The following is a 17,918-nucleotide window of genomic DNA, read 5'->3' on the forward strand; positions in this document are numbered from 1 at the left end:
TCATTGCCCTGTCTCTTTGATTCCGTCTTACAACCCTCCCGTGGCACATTCTCATTCCTTCCTTTGGCTTACTAGAGCTCGACCTGCTGCCCTGAAAGCGAGATCGAAGAACGCGTGGGATCTCAATGACGGTCGGCCAAATGCAGGGGCGGTCGGAAGCTCAAATGTGGTGGTAGGATCCTAGCTTTACTCCCTCCGTCATGTAATACGAGGCATTCAAGTGTTCCAAATTTATCCTCAAATACAAGGCATTATAGACATATTTGAATGATTGCTCATTTAATTTTTTCTGGGTAAGGGGTTGATTGGTGGATTATTATTAAAAATAAATTCCTTATTATCTGCAATTGTCATTAACTCAGTGGTAAATGCGTCTTCTGCTACTCCTGCTTATATGTCCTAAATTTTTAGAATGCCTTCAGGACGGAGTGAGTAGGTCATATTTGGAAGTCCGGTTTAAATCTAAAACCAGTGTAAATTAGAGGCCCATATCTTTTTACGGGTCGGAATAAAATGCTACTTGGGTGGGTGGTGAGTCCAGTAATGTTACATCCGGTTTGGACCAAAACCATTGGAAATCTATTTGCTACTCTGCCACTCAACTCACTGAGATCAAAATGTGTTTGTGCGTACTGAGTTCACAACTCTCCTTTAGCTGACTAATTGGTGCTCTCACTCACCACATCACTGCGATTATGAGTTAAAAATCAGCTTATCCAACTGCATACGCATTCTCGTGAAAATCAACAGATAATCAAGCCACAAATTGGCCTATATATTTTGATGAACTACTACTACCCAGGGCATATATAGAAATGCTATAGAAATGCTGGCTGATTGTGATATTGCTAGAACGGATAGAAATGCTAACTGAATGATTGTTATAATTGATAGAACATTGAATGCCATATACTCCTTGATGCATTTGTGCGATATTGCGGTAGCAAATATTGGAGCCAATACTTTTCCATTATGTCGCTGACTAGCAATGTCTCATTTAAATACTGTCTTCTTGAGTGCTACTAGATACATTCAACCAATTGATAGAAAGAGGACATAAAGGATTTGATGACAAGTGTTTTCTTGGCCATAGAATTTGATTTGTTCTAGTATATAACTTCTTGTTTCACTGAGAAGTGAGTAGCAATCATTATGTGATATTCTTGAGTGTTTGATGAATTCTCTTTGCATGGTTCAGTTCTAGTTTAACACTACTATGTGCAAGGCTGTACAAGCAGACCATATTGCACATCATATTTATAACATATTTCTCACTCACCTTGCTGGCTAGTGACTTCCTGTCAAGAAGTTTGGAAAAAGCAAGTGTTTTATTAGCTGAATGCCTAGTGCTTAATTATGTCATTATGTGACATCCACATGATATATTTATACATAGACTATATATATGGTTGAGATTAATATGTTTGCTATACTGTTTACAGAATCTACATATCCTTCCTATATTGGAACATGACGTAGAGGCATCGGCCGTTTGATCTTTTTTTTGATGTAGTGGATAGTTTCGAAAACATTGCACATAGGCTCCATGTAGTGGATGGTGAGTTTATTCCATGGCTTTGGATCTGAATTTTCTGGGTCTCCATTTGAGCCTCCGATTCAGTTTAAAATAGTAATAAAAGCCAAGAAAGCCACAATAAAAAATTATAGTCCCATTGTTATTATGCTTATAGATCCTAATGGATGGCAATGGGTGCCCGAAACCCACAACCTTATGAATTTTTACTCCACTAGGGCATAGGTGTGGATCAATTTTTCTGTCAGACCCATCGGGTTTGCGGACATAGATTTGGGAACACAAAATCCGAACCCGTGAACCCATGGGTTTTTTTATAACCTACCATATATACCACCAAATAAGCCCACGTCTTTAGCCCACACATCAATTTTGATGGCCAAGGTCCAACTCTTATATGTATGTGCTAATTCCTATGATGAGTTGAATTGTTAGCTGATCTATTAAGATCTGTACTATGCATTTATGACATTGATTTATTAACGAAGTGCTTTGTTAACATGTGATATTATGTTTGAATAGCTCTTATGTACTGTCTTCCTATATTTCCGTGATTTATATAAATGTTGTATGGATATATATTAAATTGTGAATATATATGTATGTATGACAATTGTTTTTTTCTTGCTTTATAACCGTGGTATGTGCTTGGCATAAAATTAAACCTGTGATCCGTCACGAGTTTTTACCGAGCGGATTTTATATTCGTGAGCCTGATTTGGGATGGCAAAATCCAGAGGTTTGTGCCGTTGCCATCTCTAATTCCAATCCTTCCCTCCAAAAGCACGCACGGCTAAAGGAATTTAAAAATCTCTATACAACAATTTAAAAGTCCTATAAAATCACGTAAATCACTTTTTTTAAAAAAATTATGGACGTTATCTAAAGGTTGTCAGCCTTTCTTTCCAACAACGGTTCCGTTACCCGGAGGACTCGAGGAGACCTGCAAATCTAATCCTTTCCGACCTCTTTGCCTCTCTCCTCTTTCCTCTTGCTTCCCCATTTCGTCGCAGCAGTCCAAACCCTAGTCTATCCCCGTTCCCCTTCCTTCCACCCGCCGACGCGGCTCGGACCGGAGGGTGAGCTGAGAGAGAGGACCAGGAGGAGGCGGAGGAGGAGATGGATCGGATCGTCGGCAGCAAGTACAAGCTCGGCCGCAAGATCGGGAGCGGCTCCTTCGGCGAGATCTACCTCGGTTCGTTCCCGATCCCTTGCCCCTCCTTTGTTCGATTCGCTTGGTATGCTGGATCTGACGAGGATTTTGTGCTGTGTCGTTCGTTGTTGTCCTCCCTCTGTCTCCAGCGACGCACGTCGACACTTACGAGATCGTGGCCGTCAAAATCGTGAGCACATCCTCCTCAGTCCTTCCCCGCGTTCGTTCGATTTTGTTGGGATTCGTTCAGAATTCCGCGGCCTACGGTGCCACCTGTTGCGGGATGCGCTATAGGTTCGGCGATAGGTTGTGTGGTGGAGCTTGATAATTCTGTAATGCGGATTTGACATTTGGGCGCCCCACAGCTGTTGGTTCCATAGGCTTGCTTGCGGCATGTTGGGCATGCTTGCGCAGTCCGACTTTTATAAGTTTTGAGTTAATTTGCTTTTAGAGATTGGAAGTATTAGAACTGGGCAACACACGTATGTGTTGCTGTCCGCTGGTATTGTGGGAACTGTGAATTTGATGAAGCTAAGTACACTAGGTTGGACGTCAAATCCTCTGTGATCATGGGTTGTACATGATTATGAGTTGTTTTAGCTAAAAGGATCAATGCTTTGGAGGTGTGTGATGGTTCAGTGCTCTGTAATGTATATCGTGGTTTCAAATTTTCCAACGGCTATTGTAGTTTCAAATAATTTTCCTGCCACCACAATGCTACTTTTCCGTTACCTTAGCCTCATAGATGGGAACAATTCCTGGTAAAAGATCCTTTTCTTTTTGAGACCTTTGTGGTGAAAGACCTTGTATTTTGATGATATGAATCTTTTATTTTGGCTCTATCCAGTTTCTTTTATGCTTGTTCATATCAATGGATTATTACTATTGCGATGCCTGGCGCCTTGCATTGAAGCATGGTGCTATGGGATAGGAAAGTGCTATGTTGCACGGAGGAGTAGTTGTCATTAATAAGAGCTGGAACATAATTTTTTTTATCCCCGAACAGATAACTTTTAAGTAGGCAGTGATTTGACAATTATATGATAGGAAGCAGCTTTGGACCATGAGAAGTATTTAGACTAATCACTAAACATTCCATTATTTGTGTGCAATCATGTGACTGTCTGGCCTGGCAGAACAATCAGCCATGTGTCTGTCTAGCCTGGGAAATTTACTCCCGATAATATCAATTGATGCGGTTTTTTTGTATCCTTGATTTCTGTATATTGTTAAAATCCTGTGCATCGTTACTTGTAGAGTTGTCATAAGGTGTGGTGTAATGAATTTAAAAACTTTTATTTCCCTTTTGTACGATGCTGCACGTAAAATCGTCAGTGATCATGGGTTTGGTGCAATTTAAGTGTTCCTACTAAAAGGAGCAGTGTTTTTGAGGTGCATATTGTTTCAGTGTTGTGTAAGGTCCTGTAGTTTCAAATTTTCCATTACCTTAGGCTCATAGATGGGAACAATGCAAGGTAAAAGATCCTGTGTTTTGATGTCATGAATCTTTTTTTGGCTCTATTCAGTCTCTTATTCTAGTTCATATCAATGGATTATGACCATCTTTGATGCTTGGTGCCTTGCATTGAAGCATGGGACTGCGAAACAGGAAAGTGATATGTTGCACGGTGGGATATCTATCGTTAATACTAACTGGAGTGTTAACTTTTTAAAGTAGACAGTGATTTGACATTATATGCTAGGGAGCAGCTCTAGACCGTCAGAATATTATTTGCCAAACATTCCAATATTGGTGTGCAATATCATGGGGATAAGCTTGGCAGAACCACCAGCCACGTGACTATATAGTCAGGGAAATTTGCTCCCTAAAATATGGATGTAGTTTTTTTTTTATCCTTGATTTCTTTATTTAGTTAAAATCTTGTGCATTTTTGCTTGTAGAGTTGTCGTGAGGTGTGGATAATGCATTACATACAAGTTTTAATTTTCTTTTGGGGGGTTTTGTTAAGTTGGTGCTCCATGACATCTTATTATGTCAAACCTTTTCTTACCTTTTCAGGGTTGTGCATGCTATTCATTCATGTCTCTGCTCCTGCACTGCTAAGTATTTGTTCTTTGTCTTAGGACACCATTCTATTTCTGCAGTAGTAGTACCTAGAATTTGTAAGTTAGCTTCATTTGATTTAAATAGATGGGTTTGTGGTGCTCCAGCCAGGCATAGAACCAACTGCGGACCTAATTCTTTCTTTGTTGTTCTCGAACCCATTAATGTGAAGGCCCCTTATCACCTACCTCCTGCCATGACATTTGGTGAGTGACATTGCCGCCCTACTTAAAACAAAGATGGAGTTAACACTTCAGTTTTCCAGGGAGAATCTGTCCTGTTAACTGTATGCGACTTAATTCATCTCTCATTAACAAGCAATGAATATAAGAGTTATGTGCAAACAATTTCCTCAGAAAATAAAAATGAATCACAAACCATGCCTGTAAAATGACATCTATTATGACTGGGTGAGTAGTTATTTAATGAAGTTGCAGCCGATGGGAGTTTTTACTTCTCAAATTATAAGTTAATTTATGTTGTGTAAATGTATTTTTGCCATCCTTCTTTGGGAATTTATCTTTCCTTTATTGCTATGTACAGGAAAGCAGTAAAACTAATCATCCACAGTTGCTATATGAGGCTAAACTGTACAATGCTCTTCAGGGAGGGAGTATGTGCTACAAACAAATTTAACTTCATTTATTGTTATACTCCCTCCGTTCTCAAATATATGAGTGAAGGTGGTAGCATTTATATGTGTTGTAACTGTTGCTATTTTTTACTCCATGTAGCTGGTATTGCAAACATCAAATGGTGCGGCATTGATGGTGATGAAAATATTCTTGTTATTGATTTGCTCGGACCAAGCCTTGAAGATCTTCTTGTTTATTGTGGCCGGAGATTCTCACTGAAGACGGTCTTGATGCTAGCAGATCAGATGGTAATAATACTGTATTTTTATTTGCTAATGGTGATGAAGTTGTGAAACCTGCCAACCACTTAAGTTTATTTCTCAGTGGTGCTTGTTCATGATTCTTTTGGTCCACACTCACACCACATCCTAAATTTGCTATTCATGCTTATGCCACTGGTACTTGTGTGTGGTCCACTGGCTTCTCAATTGCCTTTGTTTGTGTGCACCAGTGACATGATGCAGCACACTAAATTGGAGGAACCACTCCAAGGTGCTGGTAGGTAGACCAAGATTTATGATTGGAACATCAAGTTCTATTCATAAGGTAGTGGGTACATGCAACTTACAAATAAATTTACATATAACAACTCATCTACTTCCCATTGGCACCTAGAGATAACTTATAGGACAGCCAAGTACCTTCTAGCAATATAGTGACATATGCAATGACATGACCATACTTCTTGACCAAGGTACTTCATGAAGCATATAGCATAGTGGTAAAACTCAAATTATCTTCTTGTTCTTAGTAGCAAAATCCAGATTTACTTGTAGTACTTGTAGTTTATGAATCATCATGGCATACACTCAAATTCAAGTGGATTACACACAAATAGCTAGTTTGGGATGGCACATGAGCAAAACAGTGAAACCTGTTGGCATGCACTTTTGTTTGTCCTTGTGTGTTTTGTTCCTTAATTTAACCTTAATATCATGTCTTTGTATACCCATGTCGTAGTTGGTTGGTTTGAGCTGATATTTTTCATTTACGTTTGCAGATAACAAGAATAGAATTTATGCATTCTAAAGGCTATCTGCACAGAGATATCAAGCCTGATAACTTCCTCATGGGCCTTGGTAGAAAAGCTAACCAGGTTTGTACTAAATTGGCTAGTGACACTTACATTATACCATGAATATTTATCGTGATTATACGTGACTTATCTCAGGTTTATGTCATTGACTTCGGGCTTGCAAAGCGATATCGTGACTCAACTACCAACCGCCATATACCTTATAGGTGAGCCCATGACTGTGAATTGCACATTACTCCCTGAACTATCATTTTTTTTTCTCTGTATTTTTATTCCTTTTCACAATTGTGGTAGTACATGTTTATCCTAGTTAACGTACATGTTTGTTTTTGCAGAGAAAATAAAAACTTGACAGGCACAGCTCGTTACGCAAGTCGCAACACTCATCTTGGGATTGGTGGGTAATATGGCCAGTCTATTTGGTATTTATATCTTGGTGTCACTATCTTGAATGCTTTTATTGCACAGATGTATACTATAACACTACAAGGGCACCCGTTTCATAGATTACTGAACAAAATTATGGGCATGTTTATTAGAGTTTTCCTTTGGCTAATTCACTTACTTTTTGTTACCAGAGCAAAGCCGTAGAGATGATTTGGAATCCATTGGATATGTTCTTCTGTATTTCCTCAGAGGAAGGTATGACTTGTGTTAATGATCTCTCTACAGTATTTTTTTTATCTTACCATTGTCCCAGAATAATGCTGCATGTGTAGTGGTCATTACTGAAAACCATGTGTTTCTGCAACTTTTTAGACATACTCCCTCCGTCCCTTATTATTTGTCGCTCGGGAAGCGGGTTTGTGAGGGAAACACGGTTTTCTAGAGACAGATAAAAAGGGACAGAGGGAGTATAGTGTTACATGTTATTCCTGAAGCCTAAATAAGTAGTACATTGACTTACATCAATCTATTCCTCTGAAAACGACTGGTCAAATATGCCAATAATCTTTGATCTTGATTTTGATGTATCCTTGTGCTTGTGTATGAAACATTAATGGATCTGGTGCAACTAAATATTTGTTGTGTCCAGTCTCCCCTGGCAGGGCTTGAAAGCAGCCACAAAAAAACAGAAGTATGACAAAATAAGTGAGAAGAAGCTTTCAACTCCTATTGAGGTTGTTTGAGTAACATGTTTTACATTTATGAATGTTTACTTATCATTGATGGGAAGATTACTCATGGGTTTTTGTTACAGGCTCTATGTAAATCCCATCCTGTGGAATTCGCTTCCTATTTCCACTATTGCCATTCTCTGACATTTGATCAGCGGCCTGATTATAGTTTCTTGAGACGGCTCTTTCGGGATTTGTTTGACCGTGAAGGTATACCATTTGGAATTATAGTGTGTAATCTCTAATCATGACTTCCATAATTTTTCTTGATAACTTGTTTATTGTTTGGCCTTCTCCAGGTTATCAGTTTGATTATGTCTACGACTGGACTTTGTTAAAGTGTAAGCAATCCCAGAAGGCGAAGGCTCAACAAGGATGCTCTGTGAGTACTTGTTTCTGGAGCTATAACTTTGTTTAGTATTTCAATTTTCTTTGCAATATGCTGGGGTTTTCATAAGGTAATACCTTTTAATATGATTTGATGCAACCAATGAACTGAACTTATTTTTCCCAATTGTTATATGTGTGAATTATGTTTCAGCACCTTTGCTGATTTTTCTCGCACCAATGGCAGCAAGATGCAGGGGCAAGCAGCCGTCCAGTTGCAACGAACGTGGACAAGCACCAAGGTAGCAGATCGCACACATTTTATATTTAGTATCAAAATAGTTGTGCTTTTTTTTTATAGTTGTTTCCTTTCTTGATATGCAGTGCATTGTGCTTGCTGATTTAAATTGTTTTGCATAGTTGTTCTGTTTAGTGTCGTTGGAATTTTTTGTCATGATAATAAACTTCTTTGTTGTAACTTCTATAGAATTGCAGTTTACAGTTGCATGTTTATGACATTATACCTTTTCCAGTTAGTGTTGCACGCCCGGTTGAAGCTGCAGGTCTGCTTGATGCAGAGCAACGCCCGGCAATCAGAATGCAATTCAAGTCCAGTGCTGAAAATAGCCGTTCAAATAATCTGCATCCTGATAGATTGGTAAGACAAGTTTACTTAACGTGTCTTGGATAAAATCTTGATGTACTTAGTCATGTATGTATGTATGCGACTATGCACTTGTCATGTGTAGGAGTTTAAAAATGTTGCATGGTGAGCATGTGGTAGTGCACGCTGGAGTGCAGTGCTCTGGAATTATCTAAGCACACATAAGTGGTCTGTACAGTGTACCAGAGTTTAGTTGGAGTGGATAAAAGGTCTGTTAAACCCCACATGTAGGATGGGTATATCTGCTTGCGCATGGTGCACATGTTAGTGATGTTAGTAGCTGAGCCTGTAGTTAATGCATATGCTAGTTGAGTCGTGAGTTTGCCACCTAGTTTTGTACCGTGGTATTGAGAATAGAAAAGGCAGAGAAAAATGTAGCTGCAAATGCATGTGTGATTTGTGCTTGCTCATAACCATTTTTGGGAGAGAACAATACAGGAAGGACTTTGTGAGTGAATCTCCATGAGTTGTGTGCATGAGGCACTTTTGAGAGAGGGCGACAGAGTTGAGTGGTTCAACTCTAAAAATGGAGTGTGCTCACCTCTCGGCCAAGTTATAGCATATGTTTGGTTTTTTGCTTGTACATATTTAAGTGCTATATGAATTAAGAACCGTTTCATTTTCTTCATAGCTCTCTACATTTTAATACCTGTTAGGCCTAAAGTCTGATTTACATATTATATTGGTAATAATGTCCCCCATTTTCAATTGCAGAGAGTGGCTGCTAGCCCGGATAATGCATTACTGCAATCCGCACCACTTGGCCGTGTTGATGCTCCAAGAAAAAATGCGACAATCTCAAAAACACATGGATCCATTGACCCACACACTCATGGAAGTTACAGTCCAGGGCCCTCTAACTGCATTTGACCTTTGGATCATTTAGTAAACGGTTGGTGAGATTACCTTCGGTGCTACTATGTCTTGCATCTTGAGTGTATTTACCGATGGTTCATGGTTGTATTGGTGTTTTCCCCACTTACATGTGGCATGTTTGGTTTTACAGTTGAATATTCTCCCCATATAGTTAAGGATTTGTCTTAATGTTGCATCCTGGTAGTTTGTTGATGCTTGCAGGCTAGGTTATAATGATTATTACAATGATTGATGGTGCACTGAACAACTATCAGCGATATCAGATAAAAATATGTTCCAAAACAATCCTGTGATTGATCTAGGCCAAGATATCAAATCTTACAATCCAAAATCAATTGTAGAATGCTGAATAAAAACAAATAGGTTAAGATGCCAAATCTTCCAAATGAAACTGAAAAGAAGTAGAGTGGACCTTATAAATAGGCCATATTTAAATAATTGTTTTAGGACACAAAAATGCACACAAGATTATCACTTATGATGTTGGTTGTAGCCCAATCAGGCTAATTGGTGAGTGTGTACCTAGGATAGCTACACCATCTGTTTATAGCTCAAGTTTTATCATGGTAAGCATGACTGCCAAACAATCACCTATTTGGAACTGCTATGATGTGGAACATGTGGTGATGTAGAGTATTCACCATATCTAGTCAAAGTTTCCCTTTTTTTTTTGTTCTAAAGATGTTCCCAATAGATTTCTCTTGAAAAAGAAGGGAAACTAAGAGGTTGTAACGTGTTTACAGCTCAAAGATTTTGTTTTTTGCCTTTTAAAAATGTATATACTTCCTAGCTGTCAAGTTGGTACTTCCTCCGTTCCAAATTGTAGGTCGTTTTGACTTTTCTAGGTTCATAGATATTATCATGCACCTAGACATACACTATATCTAGATGCATAATAATATCCATGAACCTAAAAAAGCTAAAATGACCTACAATTTGGAACGGGGGAGTATAATCTTACCAAGTTACCAGTTGATGTTTAGGTATCGGAAACGAAATAGATCTGTATGACATAGTGCTATATATTAGACGGGCACATATCAGCCAAATGACATGCAGATCAACTGATGTGGCCTAGAACAACTTAAAATTGTTTGAGATGTTCCTAAATCATGACAGTGAAAGTTATAGGATCAAATCGTAAAACTCGGATGCATATCACCTTGATACGTGATGTGCTGGAATTTCAATGATATGATCGATATCTTTTGATTTAAATGTTGCCTGACTGCACTTACCCTCCATTCAATACTTTCCAAATTTTGTGACATTCCCTTTTTTGTTTTCACTCAGTTTTGTTTTCTTGCCAAAACTTAATTCATCGTGAACAATGTGCTGGCCTATAATTACTGGTAATGTTACAATAAGATTTCAGCATGGCAAAACTTGGTTAATGCTAAACAACCCCCTTTTTTAAACTGCTATGTTGTAGAAAAGGTTTGTTGTTATATGTAAAAAATATTTCCTGTTACAATTAGGTGGTTTCCAATTAGTGAAGAAAAGGTTTGTTGTGCCTAATATATGCATCTGGATATCTTCTGGAAAGCCACCCTTGTACTGAATGGAAATTTTGAAGTTTAAAGGCTCGCAAGCCATATAGTTTACGGAAATTTTGTAGCTTGACCAGCTTTAGCCTCTATTTGCTTTCATACACAAAATTGGTACAATTCCATTTTTGCTAAGTTCATTTTCTTGCTAATCTTGCTAAAACATGGATAATCTTTTGGAGATGGTTTGTTGACCTGACCCTTCCAGTTCTGTCCAAATTTTCACATTACTGAAATGGACTGTAAGCAGTTATTGCTGCTAGTATTACACTAAGGTTTTAGCATTTATACTTGGCCTTGGCTAGTATTAAACAACCACTTATTTTGAACTGCTTTTTTCATGGTACTTTATTTAGGAAGACAATGAACTTAGGAGCAAATGTAAAAAGAAATCACACCTTTTTTTCTAGTAATTTTGGCTTCAATGGACTAAAACCTATGTAAACCCTGATTTAATAATTCGAATTCTTATTGGCAAACTTTAAGTGATGATTTTGTTCACCAACCAGACAACCGATTTTCCTGGAACTTTATTGGCATGGTAACAACTTAGTCTGCAATGTGCTGGATTAAGTATAAAATTATTGGCCAGAAACACAAAAGGAATGTAGTTTGTGACAGACAAACCTTTTAAGTATGATGTTCTAATACACAAAAGGAACATAGTTTGTGACAGGCGGAGCTTTTTATTTTTGTTTTTTCATATATATTTTATTGGAAAGCTGCTACATGTTTATTTTCTTATTCCAAAACTGTCCTTTTCCTATTTCGGGATTGCCTATAGATAATGGTCAAAGCATAAAAGGAGCCCACTTTTTATAAGTTCTTTTTAAAACTTCTACATGATTATTTTCCTGTTTCAAAATTGTTTTCTGTTCTTTGTCTGTTGAACCATGCTTGCTTGGTTTGATTGTTCTACTTCCACCATTCAAATTATAAGGTGTGCATCTTGAAAGATTTTGTTCATAAGCATAAGGCTTCTACTTTCCCATGAAAAATATGTGTTGGTTCTTGTATACCTCAATAATTACTGCCCTTACTTTGCATTGTTTTTATGCATACATTTAAGATTTGCTCAGAGATAATAATTAGTGGTAATCTAGTCATTTTTTTTTTTGCCTTGAGTGCTTTCTTGGTCTAAGTGCAAGATGGAAATAGGATTTATAATTTTGGACATCTTTGTTAGAAATCTACTCCCTCTCTCTAGGTGTTTATTACAAAGAAATTAGAATTTCTTCTCCGGTGGCACACTGTAAGGACACAGCAACACACAAGTATTTTATTAACACAGGCCACACTAGCCCTCATCATTTTCTCACATATATATAGCCAATACATGGCTGCACACCGGCCCATGATATCCTCCTAATTAATGCAGTCAATGCCCATATGATCTGCATATTATTCTCTTTAACTACAAGCTAGAATCTAGCTAGCACTAATATGAATGGACCTAGACACTAGCTGAACCTGGATACAACTCTCCAGTAACAAGATTAATGCTAATAGTCTTAACTTACTTTGGTTGTACCATTTTGGTCACTCGTGTTCATATTCTTCCTGAATTTCTTAATGACCTGTATATCTGCTATTGTAGGCTGCCTGATGTGGTTTCATGGAAGAATCTTGGACAAACTTCAATGCTTTTATTCTTGATGCATGAAGCCATTGCTGAAAATAGCTGTCGGGTTTTTATGGGGGCATCTGTATTGCTTGAGGTGATTACTACCAACCAGAAATATTGGTTGATGCTGGTTATGAATTCAGCATCGGTTAGCTGTTCTGGTTTATTATTATTCTTTTCCATCTGTGGATAATATGGAAACTTGCTTAGGAATGTCAGCAATCTATTTTGTGCTCTACTCGAGTGGATACATTGTAACTCCTCATCCATCTGGGCTCGTTGATTCAGGGTCCTTTCCAAATATAGTAATGATGCATGTATTCCATGCTTAAAGAAAACTTGGGGATTCAGCAGGATAGCTTTCATTTTAATTAGGGGCCAGCTACAGAGGGACAGTGTGTGTTCTACCCGGCTTGCGACTTACAACTTGTTTAACTTGTAAGACAATTTGGTATTGCTATCTGTCACACTATTAGAAGTAACTTGATTTGGATTCCATTCCGTAATATTATTCTGACCATATCGTGCTGTCATTTTACTTGCAGAAAGTGGCTTGATATCCAATTTGGATTGGCTGCAGCTTCCAATGTGTTTGATACCAAAATCACACTATGCAAAGATTACGAAGAGGTATCTTAGAAGTTTGTGATTTTGTTAGCATGTTTCAACTGTTCTCACCAGTTTGCCTATCTCGCAACAAATAGATAGGCATGCGAAAAATGATCAAGTGTATTCATCCCCGTTACTATATCCGACTTTCAAGAGCTACATACTGCAGCACAAGGGCTCAAGATAAAGGTTCCTGCATCTCAGTCCACAACAATCTGTTCGAGAGGAGGCAAAACATCAACGTATGTCATGCTGGCACTGACGTGGTTTATTCCATGTGATTTGTTTGAATGCCAGGAATGGTATGAACTGCTTATAACATTATGAGGAAGTCATAACACCTCTTGATTTCTCCAGCTGCAGTTTTCTTGTGGCCATTTTGTAGCCAATGGTCATATGAATTTCCTTAAAATGATAATGTACTATGAACTGTACATTAATTATCCAAGAGCTGTTAACGTGCCTAATGGTAGTGCTTGGTTCAAGTTGTTGAAGTGAACCTAGATAATTCACATGTTTATACTGATAAATTTTGGTGTCCATCCTCCCATCTAGTGTTGATAATGTCATTCTTCAATTGGTTATGTTGCTGGTTTACCTGTGTCATAGGTGTATCAAGTGCTGTTCCGTTCTTGAATTTTAGGAATTTGAAGTGTACTTTATAGAAAACCATCTCTGTTAGTTTCTGCAGTCTACAAAACAAGCTTGTCCGCTATCCTAGAATCCAGAACTTCCAGCTTTGAACTGCACAACACTAGTCTAATCTTTGCACAACATTCTGGTGGAACTATTAGTCTAAGCTTTGTATTCTTTGGTATCTCCACATCTGGAGCTGGCAAAGCACATACATTTGTTCTTAGTGTTGAGACAATGTTTTTGCAGGGTGTACAGGCTCATTTACATGCAGATGTTCCCCCACGAGCCAATGAACAAAGAACAAAAACAGTTACTGTGACATTGCTACTCCAGTTCCACGGCGGGCTCTGTAGGCTTTGTCGGTGCCAATGGTGATTTACCTCCGTGAACTCCCAGGAGTTAAGTTGCTTGCCGGTTGGTAGTGCAAAGGGGTCAACATTGTATGCACAGGCATATGTATGTTAGCTGCAGCACTCCATTCCCGTCTTCAGGGCCGTACCCCAACTTTGCCACAGCAAACTGCAGACCATGGCCCGTGGTAGGAGCTGAGTGGTCGCTTGTTTTCTTGGTGTCCTGGAGGCCCTCATCTTCCCTGCCGTGCTGCTCGTGTTCCTGGTCAGCCTCAACGGGCAACGGCTGCTCCTCGCAACAAAGCATTCCCGACGGGGTAGGGGTGCTGGTACTTGTGGTTTTGCATCGAGTTGAGCTGCATTAGTACAGTAGCTTCTGGGTAAGTCCGTGAGTACGCTACAATCTGCAGTGGCTGTGCAGAGGAGCAGCGGCCTCCTCTGCACTCCCGAATCCACATATTTGGCTCTCCTCAACCTAGCCGACGACCTGTTTGTGTCCGAATAGTGCACAGGATGCCAGCTAGACGTGTGGGTTTTGTTACATGCGTGTTTGTGAATCTGATGGACGCTGGTGTGAAAATTTCACTCAAGGTCTTGCGAGTTTCCTTTTTTAAGTCTCCATTTCGTACTACAATAGACTTCATTTTGCACATTTGGCAAGTCAAACTTGCTTGCCAAGTTTGGAGAGTACGGGGGAGCACTGGGCAAATCAGATAGGATGGATAGCAATTCTGTTGGATTGAGATTTTCTAATAGACTTATCAAATTTTAGCTTGAGAGGGAGATGGCAAGGCTGTTGGAGTTACTCTCAGTAGTGTAAAGGTTTGCTGTCTAATCTCTCCTATGTGTGAATATGTGCGTGAACGTGGTGGTGTCATTAGTTTGATATTCTCGTGTAGTATGCACGTGTGTGTTTCTTAATTGAAAACAAAACAAAACTGCCCCAATTTAATCATTCACGCTTTGACATATGCGCTATATATGTTACAACAAATTAGAGTGTCGAGACCTGTTGGAACTAAATAGCCTTAGCTTTGCATTCTTCGGTATCTTCTCAATTGGGGCCACCGCTGTCTCAGTATCCTCTGTTTCTTATTGTTCAGAAACGATCTATTTGCAAGGCTTAAGAGCACCCCGCGAGGGGAGACCGTGTGCTTATATATGACTTATGAGCCGATGAACAAAGAGGAACAAAAACATTTCGCTCTTCATGGCTACTCCAGCTCCTTGGCAAAGTCAATGTTATCAACAAACACCTGCGCAAAAGGAGATGAAATAGCGTGAGTTTGATCAGTCTGGCAGATTATTTGAGATGAATATATCAGAAGTTCAGAACAAGAGGGCTGATACCGATTTCCAGCCATCAGGGTCCAGGATGGACGTGATCTTGGTGTTGATCCCCGGCAAGGGCCCCGGCTCCCGCACCACCTTCCCTCCGAACAGCTTCACCACCTCCGCGGTCTTGTAGACATCGTCGGTGCCAAGGGCGATCTGTGGGCAGTGTGCATGTTGATGTCCAGATTTCAGCTTCAAGTACAGTTGCTGAAATGCAATGCAGGGAATCCACATCACATACCTGCGCATATGCGTTCCCCTTATCGTACTCGGTGACGCCATAGTTGTAGGTCAGCTCCAGCACTGCGTTCTTCTCTTCAGGGCCGTAACCCATCATGGCTACCGTGTACTGCAAAACCACTTCTCCAATGAGCATACATGTCATGGAATTCACTGTGAGTTGAGTAGCTGAATCAGAGTGGTCACCTTGTACTCAGGGTTATCTCTCTTCCGTAACAGCTCCATTCCACAGGCCTGTGATCACGGGCAAGCAGGACAACGACGGTGAGTAATCAATCAGACAGACAGTACATTATACTACTGCCTGCTGGTTGATGAATTTTCATGACCAATGGCTACCTTCTCGTAGAAGCTTATGGCGCGGTCGAGATCGCCGACGCGGAGCATCACCTGGCACAAGGGCTCTGGAGTGCCCGGCCTCTCAAGGATCTCAAACTTGTAGCCGTTAGGGTCCTCGACGAAGGCGATCACGGTCGTGCCGCCCTTGACGGGCCCGGGCTCCCTGGTCACCTTGCCTCCCTTTGCTCTGACGAGCTCAACTGTCTTGGCCACCTGTTTCATCCAATCATCAAGATTCAGAAAAGTTCTACGGACAATCAGAACACAGAGCATTTTGTTTCTGACTGCTCACTGTCAAAATCTAAACAGCTGATGTAATTACATCGTCGACTCCAATGCCGAAGTGGCCGAAACCTGCGCCGATGTCATACTTGTCGACCCCGTAATCTGCAAATAGATTGTGTGGATCCGCAATCAGCATCCTCAATCTTGCAAATAGATCGTGTTCTTGCCTTCTTGGAAACGACTAGGAAGGAAGCAGAGGCACGATCGAGTGCAGATCAGGCACTAACTGTAGGTGAGCTCGACGACGAAATGCGAGTCCTCGGGCCCGTACCCGAGGAACGCGTTGGTGTACTTCTCCTCGGGTATGTCCCTCTTCCTCAGCAGCTTCATACCCAGGCATTCAGTGTAGAACCTGCATTGTGTTCAGGACCAGGCCGGGAGAACGTTGATGCCTTTGTGACTTAATTCTCCTGTGGTAATTTAAGAGATGGGCAAACACATGTAGTAGTACTTGATTGTCTTGTCGAGGTCGCCGACGCGGTAGACGACGTGGAGGAAGCGCCGGTTGTCCTTCTTGGCCCACGCCGCGGCCTCGTCCGCGCCGCTGAAGGTGGCCGCCTGCGCCGCGTCCGCCGAGGCCCGGATCTTCGCCGCCGCGCCGCCGGTCGCGTTCCTGGTGAGCCGCAACGGCCGGGTCCCGGCCAGCTGCTCCGCGTTCAGCTGCAGCGCCGCACCTGCGGCGGCGGTGGAGAGGAGCAGCGACCTCCGGGGGACGGGCGCGGCGGCGCAGGCCACCGCCCCGCGGCCGGCCATCGTCGGGAGAGCCCTCATTGTTGCGGCGTGGTGGTGCCACGTGCAGCCTCGCTGCTGTGCCGGCCTTGGTTGGTTGGCACCCCTTTCTCGTGCTATCCTTAACTCCTGGCCGTTTGCTGCAGCCAGATATTTGGCGTGCACTGCTGCCGCTTTGCAAACCCGTTGGTGGTAGACATCTATCAAGCTGGGATTCAGTTACGTATAAACTCTTTAATCTTTATCAGCACCTAAACCTAAAGTTCTACATGTGGTACGTGGATATTTGAATTATTCAATATTCACATTAGATAAAACGTAAATATGGGTATCCGTATCCTCGTATGTTTTTAATGTGGTAGTTAAAATGAATGTATTGGAATTTATTTTTATGATCCCATTCCGAATTCGTATTTGAAATAAATATAGATACGGATATCACTACAAGAAATCTTCCGACCTATACGAATCAAAAAGTGTCATAAACGCGTTTTTTCCATCATAAATCATGATTTATGATGCGGGAGTGATGAAAACCCTTCATCATTAGTCGAGTGTCATAAATCGTGACCAGTGACGTTCCTTATTTTGGAGGGTCATTAAGATTATAACGTCTACGAATCGTCAAACAGAAACATCATAAATTGGATCCTACTGTTTTGCCACAATGGACAGAATCTGATGTGGCATGACAACTGTGACAAATTGTTTCGTCATATTGAATTTGGCTCATTTGTTGTTGGGTCGAGCCCAAAATTATTCCCACAGGCCAACGTTGTTCAGATAGCCCAAAATTATTTTCGGTAGGCCTATTTG

At 40.6% G+C, this 17,918-nt stretch overlaps 2 protein-coding genes across 17 annotated transcripts; one reads left to right on the forward strand and one right to left on the reverse strand.

Moving 5' to 3' along the window:
• Nucleotides 1-2,444: 2,444 nt before the first annotated feature.
• On the forward strand, nt 2,445-14,788 carry LOC117834008 (casein kinase 1-like protein 4). Of its 16 annotated transcripts, XM_034714187.2 has the most exons (18): nt 2,447-2,729; nt 2,837-2,877; nt 5,296-5,365; nt 5,487-5,635; nt 6,388-6,483; nt 6,559-6,629; nt 6,759-6,820; nt 7,002-7,065; nt 7,460-7,544; nt 7,625-7,751; nt 7,841-7,923; nt 8,116-8,170; nt 8,402-8,526; nt 9,247-9,424; nt 12,553-13,017; nt 13,125-13,209; nt 13,358-13,430; nt 14,071-14,788. In XM_034714187.2, the coding sequence occupies exons 1-14, from the start codon at nt 2,654-2,656 to the stop codon at nt 9,400-9,402; spliced, it is 1,260 nt and encodes a 419-aa protein (XP_034570078.1). In that variant the 5' UTR covers nt 2,447-2,653; the 3' UTR covers nt 9,403-9,424; nt 12,553-13,017; nt 13,125-13,209; nt 13,358-13,430; nt 14,071-14,788. The 16 variants fall into 16 exon arrangements, with proteins under 16 accessions (XP_034570241.1, XP_034569880.1, XP_034569831.1 ...); XM_034713989.2 differs by lacking the exon at nt 14,071-14,788 and having other exon boundaries at nt 2,446-2,729; nt 9,247-9,428; nt 12,553-12,673; nt 12,790-13,017; nt 13,125-13,655; XM_034713940.2 differs by lacking the exon at nt 14,071-14,788 and having other exon boundaries at nt 2,446-2,729; nt 9,247-9,428; nt 12,553-12,673; nt 12,868-13,017; nt 13,125-13,655.
• Nucleotides 14,789-15,095: 307 nt separating this feature from the next.
• On the reverse strand, nt 15,096-17,227 carry LOC117835059 (lactoylglutathione lyase GLX1). The gene is made up of 8 exons (XM_034714448.2): nt 16,825-17,227; nt 16,601-16,725; nt 16,411-16,475; nt 16,089-16,301; nt 15,936-15,983; nt 15,751-15,858; nt 15,525-15,665; nt 15,096-15,430 (listed from the first exon to the last, which is right to left on the reverse strand). Exons 1-8 carry the CDS (start codon nt 17,142-17,144, stop codon nt 15,389-15,391), a joined length of 1,062 nt encoding a protein of 353 aa, XP_034570339.1. The 5' UTR covers nt 17,145-17,227; the 3' UTR covers nt 15,096-15,388.
• Between the last annotated feature and the right edge of the window lie 691 nt (nt 17,228-17,918).

The sequence above is a fragment of the Setaria viridis genome, chromosome 1, assembly GCF_005286985.2.
Source record: "Setaria viridis chromosome 1, Setaria_viridis_v4.0, whole genome shotgun sequence".
NCBI lineage: Eukaryota > Viridiplantae > Streptophyta > Magnoliopsida > Poales > Poaceae > Setaria > Setaria viridis.

What these genes read in the sequence shown, in the direction of transcription:
- LOC117834008 (XM_034713893.2), top strand. Translation starts at nt 2,654, where the DNA reads ATGGATCGGATCGTCGGCAGCAAGTACAAGCTCGGCCGCAAGATCGGG. An exon ending in CAACACTCATCTTGGGATTG is followed by an intron (nt 6,821 to 7,001) that starts GTGGGTAATATG and finishes TTTTGTTACCAG; the next exon opens with AGCAAAGCCGTAGAGATGAT. An exon ending in GGATTTGTTTGACCGTGAAG is followed by an intron (nt 7,752 to 7,840) that starts GTATACCATTTG and finishes GGCCTTCTCCAG; the next exon opens with GTTATCAGTTTGATTATGTC.
- LOC117835059 (XM_034714448.2), bottom strand. Translation starts at nt 17,144, where the DNA reads ATGAGGGCTCTCCCGACGATGGCCGGCCGCGGGGCGGTGGCCTGCGCC. An exon ending in CCATAAGCTTCTACGAGAAG is followed by an intron (nt 15,984 to 16,088) that starts GTAGCCATTGGT and finishes CCGTGATCACAG; the next exon opens with GCCTGTGGAATGGAGCTGTT. An exon ending in ACCCTGATGGCTGGAAATCG is followed by an intron (nt 15,431 to 15,524) that starts GTATCAGCCCTC and finishes CCTTTTGCGCAG; the next exon opens with GTGTTTGTTGATAACATTGA.